Below are 20162 nucleotides of genomic sequence, written 5' to 3' on the forward strand. Positions count from 1 at the left end.
TAATCCAAGTTTCATTTTCAAGTTTAATGAACATAATTTACCAACTCCTGAATTCATGCTGACAAGTGCTTTTCAAATGGCAGGATATTAGTTCCTGGCCTGCATGCTCTCCAACGTTTGTATTTCCAGATGCCTCCTAGTCCTGCTACTAAAGGGTTAGAAGTCATTATCACTTTCCTCTAGTGGCTCTGGCTTCCTTGCTCGGTGACTGGATTTGCTCAGGGAGATTTCCATGCTGTCATCTTCCATATCATCCTCCTCCTCATCTTCATCTTCATCCAGGTCAATCTCACTATCCCCTGAGTCCTCCTGCAGGAAAGCAAACAGAATTCACGACTAGTTCAGTTCTCAGATGGCAAGGCATTTTTGCCAGCTCAAAAGCAGAGGACAGTATTGCTGGCTGACATTACATCGCTTCCTCCCCTGGACTCTGCAATCACACACCTGGGGGCTATGGGGAAGGCTGTTTGTCTGGACTGGTATGCATCCAGATTTGGACTTGCTCTGAGGAGCAGCAGCAGATTCTGCAAGAGGTTTTGTTCCAGCTCGGGCTGCTGGCCTTCCAAAATAATGAAAAACCAGAGCTCAGCTGCCTCTGGGAGCTAATGGCTCACATGGCTTTCACCAGCAGCTCCCCACTTTGCTAGACAGTGGCTGCTCCATTCAATTTATTGCAAACCTTCTTTCCCACTTCATGGGGCTGACAAAAACAAACTCCCTGAGTTCTGCTGAATCTGTGGTATTAAAAACCTTGCAGGGTGTTTAACTTTGAAGTGATACCTATTGCGAGACCAAAGAATCAAGGCATAGTGGAAGAAAATTAACTGCATGAGAGAAACCCACCTGTGCCTTGGTGATGATCTTGTGTGTGCCTGGCCATGCTGGGGCAGATCTCCCCTTGGAGAACCAGAGTGGAAAGAACAGGAAAGGCAGAGCAGGGAAAAAAAAAAAAAAGTACAAGAACATAAAAGAAAACAGAAAGTAACCAGAATGGGAGCAGGGGAGAAGGCAGCAAAGTTAGGTACAGCTCAGGTATCATGTGCCACACAAGCAAGTGACAGAGGCTGGGCATACAGCTGCTGGCTCTTGGGCAGGCTGGAGCCTCCTCTGTTCTCAACTCCATAACACGATTAACTCTTTGAGGGGTTCAAACAAGCCTCATTAGTTTCCTTCCCTGATCTCAGACACATAGATGCCTGCAAGGGTCCCTAAGCAAGACTCTCAGCCCTGGTGCCTGCTGAGAGGCTGTATTAAGAGGGGAGAGCCATGAAACAACTGAAGCAGATGCAGCTGAAGGCACTAAGAGGCTGAAGGCCTTGGCTTTCCACACCTGGATACACTGGGGCTGTGCCAATGGGGAGGGAGGGGAGAAAGCTGTGAACAGGAAAGTCCAAAGGAAGGAGAAATTGCAGAGAAAAAATATCCAAACCTGGCAAGAACATGGTCAAGGACAATCTGGCAGCACTGCGACTAAGGTCGCAACATCTTCACCTACAGCACTGGCAGTCCTGACCCTACTCAGAAATGTTTCTGAATGCCAATGGCACAAATCATTCCCCAGAAGGCAAGAAACAGCCTTAACAGCATCCAATCTGGCTGAAGCAAACATCAGAGCATGGTCTGCAAGCTCCTTTCCAGAGAAAAGGTGAGGATGGGCAGAAAGAAGGGCAGCTCATCCCTCTCCAGCAAGAGACTTAACTCCCTTACGGCTATAGTGCCTCCAGGTCTCTGCAATGAACACTTAATAGCAGTGGTATCTTCTCTCTTCTGACCCTGCCTGCCGAAGAAATAGTCTGCCCAGAGCTCTGCATGGCTAACCTGGCAGTGTCAGACAGCCATGGCAAAGGGCTTTTGTATGTGGCGGTGAACATCGGGAGTTTCCTACCATTCTTATGTCCTGTAGAGGTGGATTTTCCCGCCTGCTTCCCCCCTGTTTTAAACCTTCTCCTGGGGACCCTGGCGTAATGCTAGCTCCATTAATCTCTGCTTCCTGATCCAATCCTCTGCTTTGCTGATCCCCCAGGTTCTGGTGTCTGTAATGGGCTTTTGTGAAGGGATTTCTGAAAAGTGAATTCTGTGTTTCAGAGAGCCTTAATTTCTATGCCACGAAGGCAGCAAAAGGCAGGGCAGTACTGAGATAGATGATCCCCCAGCAGCACAGGGTTTCTTGCTGGGCCCAGAGAGGATGTCTGAACTCCTAGCATGCCCTCTTCATCTAGCCAGGCAGCACTGGGTGGGGTGTCTGCTGGACAGTGAGACAGAAAGGCTACATCTACACTAGGAAATTAACAGACAGCACAGGTTCAAACACAAATTCACAGCTGTTGTAGTTTTTAAGTGTTTGTACTATTTCCCAGCACAGTTTTGGCCTGTGCAAACTAGCACTCTCCAAAACAATATTCCAGCAACACATGGGGAACAGGACAGCCCCACTGCTCCTGGTTGGCAGGTAGGATGCCAGCACCTTTTTGGGATGGTGGGGAGAACTTGCTGTATGGATGCACACCATATCACAGCAGCTGTCTTCAGCTTCCTAGTACAGATGTAGCCACTTAAGAGTGCCCAGAGGCATAGAAAGATTGCCCACATATGCCAAAGGCTGAGCACAGCAGTCAGAGTAAGTGCCTGCTGTACAAGCCTGTGTGTACCTATTTAGCCACTGTCTGCTCACCAGCTCAACCACAGCCAGATGCAAAGCCAGTAGCCATGGGACAGCTTCATCTGCAAGGCAGGGATCCCAAGGGACACAGCTCACAGTTCCGCGCTCATCGCTGTCCCATCATCTGGAGGACTGAAGGACTGATGCTGTTAGTACAGACCACTGAGAGGGCTCCAAGAAATGTGTTTTTAGAACATAGGGGATTTAGATCTATGCATCTAACTCCTGCTACACTGCACTGATCCCCTCTTCCCAGCAATCTGCCCCAACAGCTTAACGAAACAGCATTCCTGCAGCCCATGTGCCACTAGTTATGCACTGAAGGCTGAGGCTAAAGCACAGGACAGTGCACAGAGACTCCAAGAGCAAAAGAAAAATAGGAAAATATGTGTCTATGCAGATGAGAGAGCAGTCAGCTGGAGGAAAGGAGGGGAAAAGCAGACCTGGGGTAGAAGATTCAGCAGATAAAAAGGTGTTTGTTTAGCTGGGGAGAGGGCTGTCATTCTAAATCACTGCCAGAGAAGCTCTACAGGCACATGGGATGGTTACTTACATCTTCCTCCGTGTCTCCACCTTGCATTGTCCCCACGATCCGTGCACCAGCTCTTCCTGCAAGAGCAAAGAGAATCACCATAAAGCCTGGTTCATGGTTAACACTGAGGGAGAATGGAAGATAAAGTTCAGAGTTTACATTTTAGAGGACCAGTCAAATGGCAGTGAGAGGATGAGATCCCAATGCATGTAAGGTCACCACCCCCTTGTTAAGCCTCAGAGCTCAGGAGAAGATAGAAGAGGGTAAGGTTGATGGTAATTCCAGTCAGGATGGTATTTCCAGAGCTACCTTATGCCAGTATGATAGTTCTGATAGGACAAGAAGCAATGGACACATTAAGAAACAGGAAATTATATCTGAACACAAGAAACCACTTTTTTTTTTTACTGTGAGGGTGGTCAAACACTGGAAGAAGGTTGCCAAGAGAACTTGTGGAGTCTCCATCCATGGAGATATTCAAAACCCAACTGGATGTGGTCCTGGACAACCTGCGCAAACCTCCTGTTTGAGCAGAAGGGTTGGACTAGGTGATCTTGAGAGGTCCCTTCCAACCTAAACAATTCCGTGACTTGGCATATTCCTTCCTCTGCTTTGGTACACAGAGAACAATAGTCTGTCTTTTCCATGTGGTAAGCCTTCTGTCCTTTAGAGAACTCACTATGCTCAGATCCTTTCTGATATTCCCATAGGGATTGACATCTTAACGGAATCCTAGGGAGTGCCAAGGCAAACATCAAGAATTTCTTGTTGAGAGTTGGATGTGTAAGCCTGCAGAGGGAGGTGGAGATCTCAGGGCTGTAGGGAGTTCACTGAAAAGGGAGAACACACTTACACCTTGCTTTGTTACTTTTGGTTATGTAGAGGATGTATGAAATGGGGAAGATGCTAGCGTGGTCTCCTTTGCTAGGAAGGGAGTCGGAAGGTGTTGGGAATGGGTATAGCAGAGTTGTGACTGAGGAAATTCTGCATGTGGGCTGACTGGGTGACTCAGCCCTGCTTCCTGCAGCCACCAGAAGTCACTCAGCACTAACCGGATGACTATTTAACAGTCCTGCTGTGACCACTACATTTCACCATCTGTTTATCTCCTGTCATCACTAGTTTTCTCTATGCCAAATATGGATTTTTCCAATCTAGACAAAATCTGCTTACATTTGGAGCAAGACGAGACTCAGGAACTGCCCAGACTTTGATTCCCACATCGTTTAAGCCAGAAGCACCTCTTTGAACTAGCGACTGTGGGATCAGCAGCATTAGGTCCTGTAGCACAAGCCTGAGACACGCACAGGAGACACCCCAGGATGCAGAGGGCCTGGAGCTTCAGGTTGTGCACTATGCTGTAGACTAAACAGGAGAGAAAGCAGATTTTCCACACCGGTGGAAGAGCTTCCATGACAAAGGCAGGAGCATTATTTTAACTTTCAGATGGTAAACCCCCGAGTTTGTGTGTGGGAGCAAGAGAAGTGAAAGATGGCTGCGGTGCATTTCTATGTGTACTGGGAGGGAGGCAGGAAACAGAGTCGTTTGCACAGGACAGGGAGAGCTGGCAGGTATGGGGGTGTTTGTCACTTGAAATTTCCTGGGTTCAATTTAGCTGGGCTCAGCTTGCTGCAGCATGAGTGCTGCACCACTCTAGCCACAGAGGCTCATGCAGCTTCTAAGCGGGTGAGAGCCCTTTATATTTACTTACAGATAATGTGAATTCAGCCGGGACAGGCTGTACAAAGTGATAATTAGGTAAAATGTTAGTAATGAACAGACTGTAATTCACTGCACCTTTGGATTAAAATCTAATCTCTGTGCATTGCCACGGTTTACAGCCACTGAGGTATCAAAGATCAGAAATGAACATGCATCTACGATTTTAAGCCTGTGAGCATTTGCCATTTTTCCTCTGCGTGTGATGGCTTGCCATTGTACTAACCTGTGCAGCTGTCTACAATGGATCCACAGGACTAGAATGATTTACGTCTTCTTACCCAGCAGTGGGTATATGTTAATCCTGTGCCTGACAGCAAGAAGCGATGCTTAACCTGAGAGGTTAGGACAACCTACCATGAGGGGAAGGCAGATTGCAGCTGAAACATCTTGCTCCCAGTTTGGAGATCTGCATTCAGTCTCCAGCTCTTAATGCAAATTCACAGCATGACCTCAGATAAGACACCTCCAATCCCTCCACATCACCTCCACATACAGAAAATTGGGATAAATATTTTGCCTGACCTTTCTGATCTGTGTGCCCTTTGGGCACTGTATTCTTAAGTGTGAGTGTAGCCTTTACCACAAGGCTCTGATCTCAACAGCATTTTCTAGGCATTGTCAAAGTACAATGATTAATTAAGCACACTACAGCTGCTGCCCAGCATGAGCATACTGCTATTTATTTCTTACACCCTCCATGAAAAGGAAATTTGCTCAGAAGTGTGTCACCTGTCTCAATCCCACCATTTCAGATCTACAACCTCTTCTCCTTTTCCACTAGGTCCAGGGTCACAATGGCCATAATACAGGCTGAAAGTGTACAGAAACACCTCCTTCCCTCCCAGGGAGCACTTAACTTTGCTGACACAAAACATGTATGCCATGCATACAAAGCCTCAGTCAGGATAAAATTGCACTTCGTGAAGTTCACAAGGAAGGAATTTATTTTTAAAAGTTTACGGAGAGCAATACCAGTTTGGTAGGGTCCTCTGAGGTGCTCAGAGGATGCATTTGTGAAATTTTTCCCCTTGACTTCGTACATTATGAAACATCTGGAGAACTTGAATCCTGCTAATGCACAGCCAAATACCTTCCTGCTAGACCCGTTCTTTATGCCTCAGCCTTCTCTCTCTGCCACCACCACGGTACACGTGAAATCCAGACCCACTCACCTCCTCACAGACATTGAATCAAGGCAAACACATGAAACAGGATGCCTGCAAACACCAGGGATCATGAAGAATCATCAGGAAAAAAGCAGCCTGGCCAGGTCAGAGAAGATTTTTGTTTCTGTTGCTCTGTACTTCTTGTTAACTGCCAAGAAATCAGGTGGGGATTTTCAAAGAAGCTCTGGTGTTAGGGAAAATAATCACAAATCCCACACGGAAAGGAAAGGTAAGAAGAGTTCAGTGCCCAGCAGAGCCTGTGTCAAGGCTGCTGTTCATACCTGACTCACCTCTGCCCACCTGACGCCACATCAGGTCTATAGCTCTCCTTTCCGTGCAGACATCCGAATCTATTTTGGCCTCTGAATGCATGAGATGTAGAGTATCTGCAAGCCCCATGTGAACTCAGATTCCTGGTATTTTTGAGACTCAAGCCTTGCCAGCTGGAGCTGCTGGAACATCATGAGGACACTGACAGTTTCTTGAGTCTGTGGCTGAAGTTTGCATGTGCAACAACACTCTTGGCAAATCCTCCCTAGTGGCACTTCAGTTATCAAGTGTGGCATGACTCTGAACAAGACATTTTCTTCTGTTTTTATTGCAGAAACCCACGCTTCAGGTACTCTGGCTGCAGCAGTGGGGGGACCCTGATCACTGTTTCTTAAGGGTTTCTGAACAGACTGATTGAGGGGAATGACCTGGGAACAGTAAAGAGGGAGACCACATCCTGCACTAAGCTGCATACCAGTAAGAAGGAGCTGTCCCTATGGATGAAGCTGAGAGATCAGGGATGTGATCACACAGCATTTGAATGATGCCTAGACAACTGCAATGGGCTTCAGCATGTTTTTCTTATCAAGATTCATTTCTACAACAGAGAAGAATGCAACATTTTGAGAAAACCTGCAGATTTGTTATCATCTTGTATTTGTAAAGAGAAATGCACTTGCATATGTTTCTGGTCTTGGACTCAGAGATTAAATTTCCTTTAGGAACCAGAGAGAAGGGAAGAAATAGACTAGTTATTTAACACGTGTTTTTAAAAATTAGGCAGGTGACAGCCACAGGAACTCAATGTGAACAAGACATCCAACAAGGAGCAGGCAGCTGTTGCATATTCCTAATTGAATCCCTCCACTCTCCCGCATATTGATGGCACACCTGTGGTTTCTACACACCTGAGGAGGTTAGAGGGAAGGAAAACATTCTAGAAATTCAGTAGCAGAAATATGAACGTGGGCACAAGCTGGAGAATTTCCACAAGTGGAGTCTGACCATTTCCACAGAGAACAGGACTTCTCTATTTTTCAGCTTGCATGCTCTATGGAGGGATTTGGAAACAGGACTGTGTAGGCTCACCTGAGAACATTTCTTGCTACTATGTCAAAGCTCCCATTCTCCCTACAGGATTGAAAAAACAAGGGCTAATTCAGCCTCTGCAGCCTTCCCCCCCAGCATGCAGGGTACCTTTGGCCCTTTCCCAATGTCTGCTAGGCAGCTCCTACTTAATAATCACACGTTCAAGTTTAAGAAGAAAACCAAGACAGGGAGGCTAAACATCATCATCTCAAAACACTGAGTGTCTGCCACAACAGCATCATCAGCATGCTTCAGATACTTGCTGCTCTGTGTGCGCTGCCTCTGTAAGATGCATCTGTGCAGGACTGGGGATCCCCCCAGGCCTGGCTACAGCACGGGAACTAGGCTGGTGCTGGCAAGCAAGCCCACATCCACTGAGACATGGGACCACGCTCTCGGTCTGCCCCTGAACCCACCTCCGGTTTGATTGTTGCATACTTGGTTCCACTTCCTCCAACAACATACACTTTCCTTTCTTAGTAAAAACCCTTTATTCTCATCTGCTACATTCAGGGACTTATTTGTTCTTGCTATTTTAAACAGTGAAGGCTTTCACAGGCAAAGATTTTATCCATTCAGTAGCAAGTACACTTGCTAACCTGGCTGCCAGCACATCATTACCACATTGATCCTCTGGGTCAGTTCTGCAAAGGTAAGAGGTTCCAAGAGAGCTGCTTTCACACTGTTTGACTTTGGACTGACTGTTTACTGAAAAACATTCAGAATTTTATAAAGCTGTTTTCTTACAATAAAGACCAAATGGGGCTGAAGTTGTTACTGTATCGGTTGTGAAATGGTCTCTGTGGTCCAAATAGGACAAAAATGTCCCTTAACACCAACATCACAGAAAGAAACATAAGAACTAAAGCATTTGGATAATTGGTTTACAGGAGCTGAAAGATCCTGGCAGTGTGGAATAGAGGGTGATTTACTATAGACAGGCACAGTCCCACGGTTCTGCAAGCACGGATCATTTCTGATTCATTCGGTAGCATTTCCACTGCCTACCTTGTTACAAGTACAGTGTGTGCCAGTCTGCCATGGCCTACCCAATCAGCCAGTGCTACTGCTGAGGAGAGATCCTGAACTTGCTGATGATTCCAAAATGCATTTCAGAACTCTGGTCCGAATGACTGGAAAGATGGATCTGCACATGTAGTCACATCACTTCAACATCTGCCACTTTTGATAGCACAGGTGAAAAAAAGTCCACTTTAGTTCAAGGGGAAACTGGAAATGTTCTTATCAAAAAAACATCTACTGAGGGTTATACTAAATTAATGGAAACCACATCCAGCTCAGGAAATCCTGATGGGGGTTAAAACAGTTTGAGAGCAGGAGGGAACCCGAGGGAAGTTCCTATACTCTTCCTCAGGCATTTTCTTTCAGCCAGTACTGGACACAGAAGACCAGGCTAGATGGACCTCGTGCCTGACCTGGCATGGCAGCTTCTACATTCCTAGGACAAGGCCTTGCATTCTTCACCCTGATGTCCATCCTATCTGCATATGAACAACCATCCTGCTGCAAACTACTGGTTTATGGCCTGTTTCAGGCAAGAGTTTTCTCTACACTGAAGATGGTGAAGACCTTCACATTGCAAGAATTTCTTTTTCTTTGGTTCTCTGACAAAGCAAGAGTCTTATTCGAAACACCATCACTAACTGATGGTTTGACCTCAGGGAAGTCCATGCATCTATTTTATTTGTGTAAAGCCTTACTTACCTATTGCCAGGCAGAATAAAAGTGGATATGAATTTTTATTCACATTGACAATGTTCAAATTAAAAGTTACATATGACAAATCAATGTATTCTCTTAGTTACAGAAGCAAATGATTAGTGACACATGGATTATAAGCCCCATCAAGGAGGAGACTTGCCTGTAATTGTGATATTGTGATAACAAACCAGGTTGTAGTTTCACAAACGGTCAGTCTGGTGACTGTCTTTCTAGCCATTTATTTTCACGCCCATGCCTGCTCCCTCCTTGTCCAGAAGCCTTCCTGGCTTCCTAAAGCTGGGTTTGCTGTACTGTTAAATCAGAAACACTGACCTCAATGGAGATACAAGCTCCACAGAGCATTACAGTTTCCTTCTTAACCTGCTACTGCGTATTCCTCCTTGTACATGGGGAATAAGGGTTCAATTTTCTTTCTGTACCACAGGAGCTAGCAGCCTGTCATGTCTCCCCCAGCTAACACTCTTTTCTGCTCCATGGGAGACTAAATCCTACCTTCAAGTCTTTTGATTGGCTGAAAGGATAAAACCAGGAGCAATATTGTCAAAGCTGCATTTAGTTTGAATTTTGCTGTATCTAGACAAACCTGATGGAGGAACTCCTGAGGGTGAAAGTGTTGATTTTTCTCAATTATACCAAGTGGTCTAATAAGAGAGGTTATCTCTCCCTGAGAATCTTGCCTCTATAACGGCAAAACACACTGGAATACCTCTCTACCTATTACAGGCAGAGGGAGGAAGTCTTCTCTTACAGTACTAATAAACTGGAAATTAGAGCTGTAAAACTCAACCACAGCAACTACAGGAACTGGCCACAGTGGACCATTTCTCCTCAGTTTGAGACCAATACGGCTCAGAAGCACCACCGTGTAAGGAGACACAATGCTTCAAAAGAAAGTGATTGAAATCTCTTGAATTGAGTCAAGGAAAAAAGCAGTAATTAATAATGTTCTTGTCATGCTGCCTTAATAATTAAGTACATTTTAAATGCAAACTACTTGTGCTGAAGTACATGTACAGATTCTTGGTGTGTTTAATGACAAATGGCCAGTGAATGTTCAGGCCTGATTTTCTAAAAAAGCTGATGCACCTGACATTAATCTCAAGTCTTGACATGTCTCCAGCACTTCAGTTGGTGAGGGTCACGCAGTCAAACATGTAACCTCACTATTGAGAAGGGTCCTGGACCAAAGGGACCCATTTACACAGAGAGAGAGGTGCAGATCTGAGCCTGTTCTCAAGGCTAGAACTGCTTGTCATGTAAGCACGCACTCTGGATCAGGCTGGAGCTCCCAAAGGAAAGCTTTGGCCTGACTGGTGTCTTAATACAGTTCAAGCTTTTGTTCATGTATTCCAGACAGATAAGAATGGGCAGACCTGAGCAAGCTCACTCTAACATCAGAAGCAGAGGTACTCCAAGGCTGAGGTTTCCTAAACAAAAAGTATAGGCATTTTGAACCAAAGCCAGAGGTATGGACACAGTGCTTGCTCTTAATCTCACAGCGTAGCTACAGCTAGAGCAACTGGGTGACTTGCCCAAGATGATAAGTAACCTCAGCAAAGCAGAAAAGTGAGCCAACAATCCTTCCTTTAAGAGTCTGACAGTGTTTGTATCCATCTCTGCCAGCATATATTGCACTGGACCACTGTAGGACTGAAGTGTTGTGAATTAGAATGGGGGAATAGAAACTTACTCCTTCTGGAGGTCCTGTAGGAAAGGCATCTCAGGAGCCATTTAAAATACCTGGAGCTGCTTCAGTAGTTCACAGCAGGTGAGAGGCAAAAACAGGACAGAGAGCTAAGGGAGGCTTCCAACTTACACAGAGATAAGGAGACTAAAGATTGGGATGGCGACCGTGTAGTCAGCAAACAGCATGCCCAGAGTATACAAAAGTCAGAGGATAATTATCTGCCAGAAGTCATTTATTAAACACTAGGAAGAGACCTACAAAAGCAAAGAAAGCAATCTAAACAGCATGGCAGAGAAAACATCTTGGGGATTTGAACTGCTTGCTTTAAGTCTGACAAGCTAATGCTGAGTCTCCAGTAAGTGTAATTAATGATAACAAAGCTCTTCCTAGAAAAAAATTCTATTTGCAACATAATCTACAACTTTTATAATAAAGCTTTGCACTCCTAAAACTGATATTAAGAGCTGACTCTGGCTGCAGCCAGTACCCATTATCACTAGGTTGTGATGTCCTCTGAGATGAGGCATCACAGTTACGTAGTCACCTTCAAAGCTCTAAAAACTGCATACAAACCCTTCCTTAAGAAACTGCAATGTAAAAATCCCTAGTGGATATTAGCATTTCTAGCACTTATAAAGAATTTTCAAGTTTTATGAAAAACAGAGGAACTGAGGATAAAAATGCTTGAATTATATTGACTTGACAACTCTAGCTTCTAGCTTTGGTCTCAGCCAGAGAGGGGAGAGCAGAATTCAACTCAGAAAAAACACATATTTGCAGTCTATCTAAGTAACAGGTTCCAGCAGAAGTAGTGGCATATGAAATTACCCACACAGGCACTTCATCCAGATCCCAGAGAGGTTTTTGCTGATGGTCAGAATCACTCACTGCTAACAAGAACGCTGAGAACTAACTTGGATTTCCTGGTTTCATTTTGCTTGACTATACACTAAGCAGAACATTTATTTTTCCACCTAAATGAAACACAGACCCTCAGACAGCAATTCCTCTGAGTTGCTTCTGGCCAGGGCTCTAGGGGAATCAGCAGCCAGAGGCTGCAGTTCCACTCCATGTAAATAGTGGCAGAAGCCAGATGTCCTTCCCTGAAAGAAATAACTCACGGGTGATGCACCCATGCCTGTGTCAGTGCAGGTGGCTTTATGGACTCACTAAAGGTCTCCTTTTGAAGAAGAGTCTACTAGAACAAGTGTCAACAGCGAAAGGGAAATAAATGCTTTGCAATGAGAAATAGTATTACTTTTCTAAGGCTTTGTATAAAGCTACTTCAGAACCTGCAAGGCAATACCAAGGAAGGATTTTCCTCACATGGTACTTTTTTCAGTAAATACTCCTTAATTTGCTCCCCTGAAAGCACTGTTTTCTCTATAAGACACTTACAGCTCACAAGAACTGAGCAGTGCCAATGTCCTTGAATGATTACAGCGTTTTCTTACATTTAAGGTTACTCAGCTAATTCCAGCATATCCTTTTGAATAAAGGCAACTAAGGAAAGGTTAAGATACCTTGCAGTAGTGTTTCTGTGGCAGTGCGCTGCTTCATGATCTGCCTTCCGCCCGCTTCACTATCGGATCCTTCATCCTCTTGAATCTCTACGTCAGAATCATCATTATCTGGTTAAAACAAAAGCAGTTGATAAAAATCACTCAAACCAGCCCAAAACTCAGAACAGCAGTTGGACACAAGAGATGCTAGCAGTCTCTGCCTTTGTTCAAGTCCAAGATTAATTAAAATGCAGTCACAGACAGAGCATTGGCTCTACAGGCGAGCACAGGGATATAGGCAATGTCCACATCCTAAGGCAGGCATCCTTCTACACATAAGTGACAAAGAAGCATACAATATAAACAATTGTCTTGGGACGATCCTCAGATTGTACCATAAAGGCACTGTTCTAAATACACTCTCTGGGTATGAAGCATATGTACAGTCAGAAGGTGCTATTTCAGCAACTGATTTAAAGATAAAAATATTTTAAAAGTGTTTGGAAAGTGTGGGCTTATTAATACATCTCCTAGTCTTTTACCCTGACATAAGCAATGTCAAAAATGATCCCCTTAGACTCTGCCTTTCATAGGTTAGAAAAGCACAATGAGACATCCCCAGATAAATGAAAGCAGTTACAGCCAAACCCAAGATAGCTGGAGAGACAGGAAAGCTTCCCAAGATGTAGGAACTTCTTCCAATATTTTCATAATATTCCTTTGTTTTCTTCTTACTATCCGAACTAAAGTGTATTTAGTCCCTTACTGCCGGTTCCCCAGTCACAAACTGGATCAGACCTAAAGGACTTAGATTAAATTGTCCTTCAGATATTTGAAAGGATGACAAAAGTCTTCAGATACTTAAAAGTGCCTGCAAAGAAAAGGGCAGGCTGTTCTCCATGTCAGCTGTACAAGTCCTACCTTGAGGTTCATATGCATGGTCAAACTGATTCTCCCGAGCCTATTCTGAAACAAAACAGTGGGTGGAAAGTTGTTACAGAGTTGTGTGGAAAGTTTCAAGCAGACTCTGCTCCATTTAAGTCTCCTTCTGTCCCATGAGCTTTTTCCCTCTCTCCCTGTTCATGCCAGCCTGTTCGTGCAAGCTCCTTGGCTCACTAAGACCAAGCTCTGCTTTCCAGCTACTGCCCACTTGTGATTATTTACTTCTCTCTTCAAACATTCAATCAATGAGCCAGATCCTCAGCTCCTCTCATCTTATGAACTCTTCTCACTCATGTAGAGATGACACCCTCTACACCAGCTGATCCTACAGCTCAGAGCTGATGCTATGTAGTGGCCTGCCCGCAGGAGCTTATGGAATTAGCAGTGCTATGACAAACCCAACAGGACCCTGTGTGAGGTCAGCACTCAGCGCAGCAACAATAGCTGTTAATTATTTAGAGAAAATAGGCAATTCTTTCCCAGGTACATTTAATTACACACATGTCTGAGCTGAAAATGGAAATAACTACTTTAATTATTATTAGTAATGAGCTGACACATCTTTGCAATATTTAATTATTGGACAATATATAAATATTAGACATTTTTCCATTTTCCATAATCTTTTAAATGCAATATTAAGTTAATGACAAAATATAAGAGCAAGGGATGCTATTTGGTACCCTGGTAAGATTACGAGGCTCCAGCAATGTTAGCTACAGTTTCTATTTGTGTTGCGCTTTCTTTGGCAAGTGAAGGAATCACTCCCTGCTGTGGGACCTGAATACTGTTTCTGTTTACCTCGTGTTCAGGAACATGAGGTTTTCAGCCCTTGCCCAGGCAAACTGCTTGGGAAGACCCACGTGAAGCCTAAATAAAAGATTCAGGTTCATGCTCTGTATGTGAAAGAGCGAGACCATCTCATCTGCAATGGCTCTCACTGCTACTACAAAAATGCCCTTGTTCTTATTTTGTGGGGTTCTTTTTTTTTCTTCCTTCTTTTCTTCTTTTTTTTAGAGCAGCAGTTCTTCCCTTTCAGGTTTTGTCATTTGTGCTCTTCCTGTTACGAAGTGCCACTGGCCAGAGCTGAGGATGCCGCAGAGAGCCCTTATGATTACTTTGCCAAACCACTTCTATTTTGTCCCCATTAGCACTTTCTGCTTCTTGCTGGGATCTCCTGAGCATGAGCTGCCAGATGAGGTGGGGACTAATGGAGCCAGTGCTCTCCGCTGACAACCCAAAGTGGCAAACCCAGCTAACACCATTTTGGGGACAGGATTTACTGCAGAGAGGCACAGAGATGCAATTCTGCTCTGGTTGGGGGCATGACTGTAACAACACGGGGCTTTAATTTTACATTTCACTTTTCTGGAAACACTTTTTTTAAACCTTTTGTGGTAACAGACTTCAGATATATCATATGAAATATATTTCCCTTGAGACAAAGCAGCAGTAAGAAGACAAGAATAAATGGGAATGAATCTGCCATCTTCCTTCTGCTGTACGTAGAAGCGCTCTTTCCAAACTACCCACGCTGATGGCTTAATGCTCTCCTAAACCACGTGAACCGTTCCAGCTCCCTGCAGCACTCCAGCCATTTCTGACCCATTTCAACTTACAGAAAAGAAGCTCATTTCATCATATAATTCCCCACAATATCTTTCTGTTGGAAAGTAGGACTTGCAGGAAGATCCCAAGGTGAGTAAGTGCCTTGCGATAGAAGTGACACCTACTGTGGAGAGAGCATCACTGGCTGGAGGGCCCCAAGCTGCTACTTTATGAAAGGAAATGGTTTAAACACAGCTTTTTTTCCCCCCTCACCCAGCCCTTTTCTTCTTTCCCTCAGGTTCTCTGCTATTCTCAGTCCACCCTTTCTCACCCTATTTCTTTTATCCTTCTCCCCCACTAACTCAGATGATGCAACTCTCGCCTATCAGTGATGAAGTCAGTTTTCTGCTGTTCAGCCCATGTGTGGATGCCACAGAATACCTCTGGCAAGCCCCAGAAAAGCATGCCTTGTGCCCCAGCTCTGCCTCTTGTCTTTCACAGTGTGCTCGACAAGCCAAGACAGTAGCAACTGAATGCCTAGCTTTCATTTACGCTTTTAAAAATCCTGGATTACTTTTCCATATAAATGAAGAGAAGATTAATCAGGTGAATTATCATTATATAAGCACAGTGCATAATTTTTCCTACCAAGTTGTGACTTTGAAACACATCTTGTTATGGATCTATGGCAAGAGTTTGGATTTTCTTTGAACAGCCTAGCTGGAATTCTGATGCACATACCCCAACACGAAGCATCACTGTGCTGCTACAGTGAATGCACGCTGGAGGATAAGAAAAGTGGCAGCTGCAAATGCAAATTCAGCAACAGTAAAATCTGTGCCTCCAAGCCTCCCTCTTACCACTTGGAAAGACATTGAGCGCCTTTTATATTTACAAAAAAATAAATGTATTGCTCTAACCCAGCTCAATGGCTGCTATCACCAAGCCTGGCTCTGTCCAGTATACAATCTGAGTTATCATCAACTGAGCAGAACTGTGCTGGGCCAAAATCCCAAGGACACAGAATCAGAGTATATTGCTGAAAATTTATTTAAATACACAAGATAAAGACAAGCTGAGTACAGGCTGCTTAGCAGGATTAAACGGCAGACTAGTCTAGTGCCATGTGTGACCTACCCTAGTTAGAGCACTACAGGGTTCCCCCATCCTACATCCTTCATTGTACATGCCCAATGTGTCCAGTTTTCAACCAAATATTCTTGGTATTCATAAAAAGGTGACAATTCAGAAAGTTTCATTTAACAACATATAGAAAGAAACTGCTTGTTGCCCTAGGATAAGTCACAACCACATCTGTGTAATACTGCATACCAGAAATTACAGTGCATCAGTTCCAGGGAGACAAGGAACATTCTTTATGGAGAAAACGTAGATTTTTCTTAGTATCAGCATAAAGCAACAAAGATAATAAGGCATACTACTACAAGTTCCCATGTACTAGTAGATGGAGTACAGAACACATTCTAACAGAGCTGGCTTATGAGATTTGCATGGGCTTACATGAAGATTATTTGACTTTTCACAATAAACTGCTATTCAGCAATACACGTGCCCAAATTTAGGCCAACGCTGGCAGCTCACTGGAGCTTAAGGCTGGTATTTTAACAAGCTCCTGTATTTTTACTACAAAAAGGTAATCAACAGAACAACTGTATAAACTGTGTTTGGCCCATTTCCCCACTGCTGTGATTTACTCTACTGCACAGAGAATACTGGCAAAACATCAGACTACCTGAGAGAGTATATATTAGGATTTTAAACTCCACTTGCCTTACATTTCCACATTTCCATTTCATAAAGGTGGGTTTCAGTCAACTAAATTAGTTTCATTTAAAGCAGTCCAGCCACAAAAAGTACATCCTGGTTACAACTGAAAAACACTGCTCTCAGAAGATGCGTTATTTGTTCCAAAGCACACCTACTGTTTCCAGAAAAAGCCAGAGCAGATACCTGCACCGATAATACCATATTTAAATGATTTAATTTTTGGTAATTTGCAACACTTGATGGAAAACCAGCATGATTTAATAACTTACCAGTGATTTCATTACAGATTTGTTAGTTTGCATAAATACTCAAGTAAATGTATCCAACCGTAAAATAAGAAGGTACTGTGGTGAAGATAATGAGCACAAAGGAGACCATTTATTGATATGGTTTAGAATTAGATGTAAGTGTTGTTTATTATGTTCAATTTCATAACAAAAATCACTGCTTTGAAAACACAGGCACTGGCTCCACAGCAATTATTGGATTCAGCAGGATGTTGATTTTGGTGAAAAAACATCATGAGAAAATCAAGTGGGCAACTGACAGCCACTTGCTCCAAAATAAAATCCATCTAATAAATAGCATGAAATTTTAGAACAGGAAAAAAAAAAAAGGGGTGGATTGGGATTTTAATTGGGATTTTAATGTGACCAAAGGGAGAGTGAAGTTCAGTTCCCATTTGAAAGCCTTGGTTCTACCAAACCCATACTCATGTCTCACCAAACTCAGAGACACTAGTTGTGTATTGAATACTTACAGATTTGCAGCTCTGCAATTTGAACAGGAAGAAATGCTTTTGATATATAAATTTAATTTGGGAACATCCTTTGTCCATAGCACAAAACTGAGATCCTTCCTCTGATCTCTGAGAGAAGTTCATCCTGGTACTGAGAGCTTGGATCAAGGTCCAAACACCTGTGGCTCCTATTAACTTCAGCAGAAAGCTTGGATGTTCAGACCTTCGTATACCAAAAATGGGCAATAACATACCAACAAACACCAACCAGTAGGTTGTAGAGGTCTAAGTGCACTCTCTTACCTCGCTTGGTCATTTTAAAATGGTCTATCCAAACACCCATTTTTAACAGTAAGGACGATTAACCACTGCCCAGGGAAGCAATAGGTCTGCGTCACTTGAAATAATTAAAAATAACTCTCAATGACTAGCTCCATTTAAACTGGGATTTGTAGTCTTGGCACAGGAATAAGTATCTAAGTTTTTTTTTGGCCCATTTTATAGAGACATCATATTCAGTGACCATAACTATTTCTAGTGATCTTAAAAGCCAAGAATCCATCAAAATACTATTAAATTAGAATATGAATTTGCAATTATTTAACAAGCAAAACACAAGACTATTGTGGACAAATTCCAAGCATCTGTTACAAGATGGGTGGTCTGAGCATCCTGCTGGTGACAGTCCTGTGGATTAGCAATACCATCCAGGCATCTCACCCTTGTGGGAATTACCCAGCGACTCACTGCTACGCTTCAAATGCTGCAATTGTTGCAATGGGGCTTTTTGTTTATCTGCTGCCAGATTTTAAAGCATCAATTCTGGAGTAGAAAGGGTACAAGAGATTCAGTGCAGCAGCAAACGGCAAGAGCGTCATGCGATTTGCTATCCAAAGCACAACATCTGTTTGCTCTGTTTAATTGAGCAAGACGGTAGAGTGAATCATGTTTTGCTTGGCTGTCAGAAAAGAAAGAGTTAGCTCAGCAAGTAGAACTGGCCAAGGAAACACTCTGGTCATGTATCGAGCAGAATTGAAGCTCTCCAGGAGCATCAGTTAATCTTGTTGCTATTGCTGAACAATATTGAAGTAGTGCAAATTTCAAAATGCTGTGTAACATGGATGTTTATTCATTCTACATACCAAGCAAGAGTATGCAGGGTGGGCTGACTGGAGCTGCACACCAGAAAGTGGTACAGTCAATGAAAAATGCAGTTTTACAGCAAATACTTTTGCAAATTGAAATCAAATCCTGGGCATAGCGTTACCCAAAAGAAATACAGGAAATACTTTGAAAAAGTCAAAGAGTTTATTTTTATATTTTCAAAACAAAATTACTTTTTTTTAACTATAGTTTATATAGTCGGCTTTTAAATTGACAAAAAAAATCTTAAAAAGAAAGAATGCGAGAAAACGCATGTGAAAAAGTGTGTAAAAAAGTGAGAAAGAAAGATCTGTAAATGTAATAAGCTGATTAATCTGAAAAAATGTATTTCAGTCTAGAAACATCTCCACTTGTTACTTTTTGCTCAGCAAACATGCTTTTTCAACCTTGGAAGAACTTGAAAAAACATCCTGAATTTCTGCTGTGGCCAGTAACCTTCCTAGCCCTCTCCTCTCACACCAAGCCATTATCAGAGCAACTCTTCACGTATCTACACCTGACAATAGTTCTATCAACAGCCTTCACAGTGCTCATCCGAGCAGTGTCTAATACAATGTTTTAGGAGTCACTGTGCCATTAACCACAAGGAAGCCAAGCCCTGAGTTTCAGTCAACTGGCATTTGTCACTTTGCACCAACCTTGGATGTGCCATAAGGGCAGCATGCTGTGTGAAAAACACCACATCGTATATTGGTTTCTCTAAGAGCAGCTTATGTGAAATAAAGATTAAAAAATAATAGCAATTTACTTACCACTCATCACAAAAAACATTTCTGTACTGCTGCAAATACTTAATTGCATATATTTTTATCATGTAAATAATACTCAAAGCCTGATCTGTATCTAAAGTTCAACATCTTTAAATAATTTAAGAATGGGTTTTCACATACATTAGTGTCAGCTTTTCTTTTTTTTTAGTGCAGTGGTTTTCTGGGGATGCTCTGTCAGAAATAAAAGATGGTTTGCAATGTATGCTAGCAAAAGAAAAAAAGAACCAGGCTGTTTCTGAACTACACTAAACATTTTTGCAAATTTTATGCGAGTACCATGACATATCCATGGCCTTTCTATATTCTTAACAGACCTGCACAATTCAATTTACATTCCACAGCTCTTCTTTACAAGAAATACGATTTAGGTTTCTCTGGTGTTAGTTCAGCCTGAAACTCAACTGAGAGCTGTCCAGAATTCCTGCAACTTCTGCTGCAGAGAAATGAACTGTTAATCTGCAACCCTTCTTACCAAATTAGCAGGAGATAAGGTCAAAGGATCCAGACAATAAGAGAACTGCATCAATTACAAAGGTACGCAAAGGTAAGAGTGCTTATGGGGGCAGAATGGATGCTGACTTTTATCAGTTAATGGTAACAAATTTATCACCAGATTCCAGGCTATGCTGTTAGAAGAGCCTCATTAAGTGTTTTGCAGCTCTCAGGAACAAAGTGTAATGAGAGTTAGAGAACCTTCCCTTTTCCTTGCAGGAGGCACTGGCCCTGTGTCACCCCTCTGTGTAGGAAAGCAATGAATCTGTTCAAACGAAGCTCACTCCACCACCCCAGACCTTCAAGATTCAGCCAGAGAGTCTTAGAATACTGGAAGACATTAGGCCAG

The 20162-nt window shown here is 43.1% G+C and overlaps 1 protein-coding gene across 2 annotated transcripts in view; it reads right to left on the bottom strand.

Moving 5' to 3' along the window:
- Positions 1-156: 156 nt before the first annotated feature.
- The window catches only part of CLUAP1 (clusterin associated protein 1), a 69703-nt gene continuing 49697 nt past the window's right edge, over positions 157-20162 (bottom strand). The window contains exons 10-13 of one of the 2 annotated variants that reach the window (XM_075719061.1): positions 12392-12499; positions 3213-3268; positions 844-897; positions 157-309 (exon numbers count right to left, since the gene is read on the bottom strand). In XM_075719061.1, the coding sequence (XP_075575176.1) occupies positions 157-309; positions 844-897; positions 3213-3268; positions 12392-12499 (371 nt within the window). The remainder of the gene's footprint in view (positions 310-843; positions 898-3212; positions 3269-12391; positions 12500-20162) is intronic. The other variant, XM_075719062.1, reaches the window with a different exon arrangement.

The sequence above is a fragment of the Pelecanus crispus genome, chromosome 11 (genome assembly GCF_030463565.1).
Source record: "Pelecanus crispus isolate bPelCri1 chromosome 11, bPelCri1.pri, whole genome shotgun sequence".
Classification (NCBI taxonomy): domain Eukaryota; kingdom Metazoa; phylum Chordata; class Aves; order Pelecaniformes; family Pelecanidae; genus Pelecanus; species Pelecanus crispus.